This window comes from Cariama cristata, unplaced genomic scaffold (genome assembly GCF_000690535.1).
Source record: "Cariama cristata isolate BGI_N322 unplaced genomic scaffold, ASM69053v1 scaffold43516, whole genome shotgun sequence".
Classification (NCBI taxonomy): Eukaryota; Metazoa; Chordata; class Aves; order Cariamiformes; family Cariamidae; genus Cariama; species Cariama cristata.
Window position 1 is genome coordinate 14,130 of NW_009621199.1, and position 3,743 is coordinate 17,872.

The window sequence follows — 3,743 nt, forward strand, 5'->3', positions numbered from 1 at the left end:
GGGGGTGAGTAAAACCAGAACTGCTACAAAGGAAGAATCAGACTACAAAGCCGACGGAAGGCATCTTATTCTTACATTATCAATGGGTAAGCTTTTCTTTTACAAAATTCTGAAGTTATTACAAATGTGTATTTCCTTACTTTTAAAAAAAATACAATATTTTCATAATCTTGATACTTGCCTTTTTAACAGGCCCATAGAAAGTGGCATTGAGATCTGCAGAACCCATATGATGCTGGAGTGTCAGCTGTCTCCCACTATGTTTGGCTAAATAAAATCTGTAATATAATGTAACTGAAAACTTAATACATAGTTCACATTTTGTATTTAAGAGGAAATTGCTTTAGACAGTTACATAGACTTTTCTGAGCCATTAAGGACACTCTTAAGAAATTCTAAACTTTGCTTTTTCAAAACATTAACTCTTGTTAGAATCCTACTTAAAGCTCCCAAAAACCCAAGCCTCATTATGTGACTATTGCATTCTCTAATTTTCACATGAACTGAAGAAGAGCAGTATGCTAGCATGTCTTTAACTCTGTAAGGTAAGTTTAGAAAGTTTCTTAAAATCTCTACCTAAAAATCTGTTTTAATACATACCTTCTAAATATTTCAAAAGCATGTCTGGGAGCTGGAGGGATGTTGCACTTTGGTGTGGCTGACTGAGTAGGCCAGTAACCTGTTGTAAGGACCCGCACTGTAAGATCAACACCACCTAATGAGACCTAAAGACAATTGGAAGAAAACATCCACTATTTTAGAACAGGACCATATTTCACCATTTTTTCTGTATCAGTGTAGAATGCACAGAATTTTCACAGACTAATTAAAAACTAGACATATATCTGTGAATATTATTTTTACAAAGGCAGACAAATTAATTCATCACCATCAGAGCAGAGGGCACAGCAAAAATCCTCCACATTATTCCCCTCTGGCATTTAAGAGTGTACAGAATTCAACAAAATAAATTCTTAACCATGAATGAAATGTCTGTGATCATAAACAGAACTCCTAACACATGTAACAATCCTTCTAAACAGGTTTTTGATGACGTACAGTAAAGCCAGGTTGCTAAACGTATCAGTTTCAGAATAACTGTTTATAAATTTACTCTCTGGAAGCAGAGTATAAATAGTAAGTATCTAATGTTAAACTATAGGGAGCTTTTCCTGCAATTTACCTCTAAACTGCAGTGTAAACAGTTACTCACTTTTACACACACAACCTAGCCACTTTCCCTAAAGACAGCCATTACTAGAAATATTCAGCACTGGTTAGGAAACATTCTATAACTGAAGTGCTGATCTATAAAGTAGTTGTGTTAAGTAGCTGATAAACAGCTGGCTACCAGTGAGGCATAATCCTCACTAGGTATCTCAACTAAGCTGAATATTGTTAAACCAGACTACTTTCAGCTCTAAGAGGTATAGCTAATACCTTCAAAGAACACACATGATGGACAAGAAAAACCAAAGCATATTATAACCAACTTGTTATAAACATACTACATGGAAACAGAGCATATTCTATTTTAGAAGGTCAAAAACTGTCATATGCACTCAGAAACTTCCACTATTAAATAGGAGAGTAGCATTTCCATGCCCTATGGAAGAGTTTTTGTATTGTGCATGTTGAATGCCTGTGTGCGTCAACAAACTTGTGCCTAGGAAACTTCTGAAAAATCTAGACAGATCGCTGACAGGCTACTCATACAGAAATCCCTTTGACTGAATTTCATTAAGGTTTAAGAGGAACAACTTGCAAAAGTATGTGAAGACCCATACAAAGATTGTTCTGTAGCCAACATTACTGCCATGCTTCTAATTTCATATCACCAATGTCATGAGGCTCACAAGAGAAATTCAAACAGCCATTTAGTCCCAGAAAACTAGTTCTGTGAATCACTTCAAACAAAAAAAATTGAAGTTTTCTCCCTCCAGCCAAAGTGTAGTGAAAGGCCACCAATGCACACATAAAGACAGAGAAAGTATCTTCATCTGGAACTGGAACATCTTAGTTGAGATGACAACCATTTCCCGAATTTTTTTGTCTAGCCAGACCAGAACATAGCATTGATTTACAATGCCTCACATCAAACATTATACAGAGCACTGAGCAGTTTGTGACTTGAGAAAGTTTTGGAAGCACTTTATTTTACATGTCTTTTCAGCATAAAAATGGTATGAACTAATGGAAAGTGCCTTGAAGTGATGTGATCTTTACAAAACTCCCAACAAACTGAAGTTTCAGGATCACAGTTGTAGAAATTACTCATCATCTATTAGCCTGGACTTTCCCTAGTGCTGAGCTTTGGACTTACTGATAGCAAACTAATCGTCTACGCAGTCATTGGCACTACCTGTATCTCAGGACATAGGATCCAGCAGGAGACTTTGCAGGTAGGATTACTTAGAGAAAAGCAGATGCCCAACTCTTCTAGGAGGCACCATATTCAAGGTACACAAATTCTTTAAAAAGGAGCAGAATGGACTATTTCATACAAAACACAGTATCACCAGCAAGTTAACAGTAACATAAAAACCCCAAAATCTTCCTGTTTGTATTTCCTCTCAAATATTACTGACACTAATAGACACGTATACATTTCCATAATAAATAAGTACTCCAGAAATTTCATTTGAAGGCCACAATTAGGCTGACCAAAAAACAACCCTCAGGTGAACTGCTGGACCTTTGCGAAGAAAAAGATAATGTTTCAAATAAGGCCTAGCAGAATATCTGTTAACATTTTAAATTCATCTTATTGGCTGTACATAGCTAAAAATAAGAGACAATTATTAACTCACCTAATGTAAAATTGTCATGTAAAGTACATGAATCTTTAACACACACACACACACACACACACAACCCCCCCATGTTCAAGTCTCGCATGCTTCCTAAAAAAATGGCAATGCTCTAACACATTTTTATTGACATTAGTATTTCAAGCATTCTAGAAGGAAAACGTGATTAGGCTCTAAATAAAAAAAACAGTAGTAAAGCTGCCTGTCCACAAACACCTTTATATCTATCAATATCCTCTACAACCTTTTCCAAAACCACTTTCAGAACATCCCGATCTTTCACTCATGCCGACTCACTGTACGCCGATGAGGATCATTTCAGCTGACTCTTTCAAGACAGCAAAGATTTCAGATCACTTCACACAACCACTTCACACAACCAGGGACACTGGACAGCGTACATCCATGAACATACTCCTGGCATTCACATTTCTGACACTGATTCAAACATGCTTGATATACAGACTTACTTACCTGCAGACAAGGAACTACCTGGCTGTTTATTATATATTACTAAGTGCTACTGAGTATCAGTATAGGGAAAAAAAAAGGCGTTTAGAGCAAGTAGCTGATACTTCAATACAGAGACAATCTCTCCATTACGCAGTATGCCAGAAGTCCACTTTTACAACAAGGTGTAACACTTCTTGATTGAACAACTAAGTCCGTATTTGGCAATTTGACTAAAATGGCAGTTCTGCTTTTAGTAAAGGCATTAACTGCATCAGGAAAGTTAAAGATCAGACAGTTCGCTTTTCAAATACCTGCAGCATGCAGTATCTTTCTTGCTGTTAGCCTAAAATACAGGTCGCGATGAAGATTACCTTTAAAGAACGAGAAAGAGAAGACTGCCGGTGACACGGCGTTTTGGAAACGCAGGTGAGAGCGGGCAGCCGGCCCCGGGAGCGCGGGCACGGCGGGGAGAGGCGGGGC

The 3,743-nt window shown here is 37.5% G+C and overlaps 1 protein-coding gene across 1 annotated transcript in view; it reads right to left on the bottom strand.

Annotated features, from left to right (window-relative positions):
- The window catches only part of LOC104162995 (cullin-3-like), a gene marked incomplete at its 5' end in the record, with an annotated part of 10,116 nt that extends 9,391 nt beyond the window's left edge, over nucleotides 1–725 (bottom strand). The window contains 2 exons of the mRNA XM_009701857.1: nucleotides 182–278; nucleotides 601–725. Coding sequence (XP_009700159.1) covers nucleotides 182–278; nucleotides 601–725 — 222 coding nt within the window. The remainder of the gene's footprint in view (nucleotides 1–181; nucleotides 279–600) is intronic.
- Nucleotides 726–3,743: the final 3,018 nt, after the last annotated feature.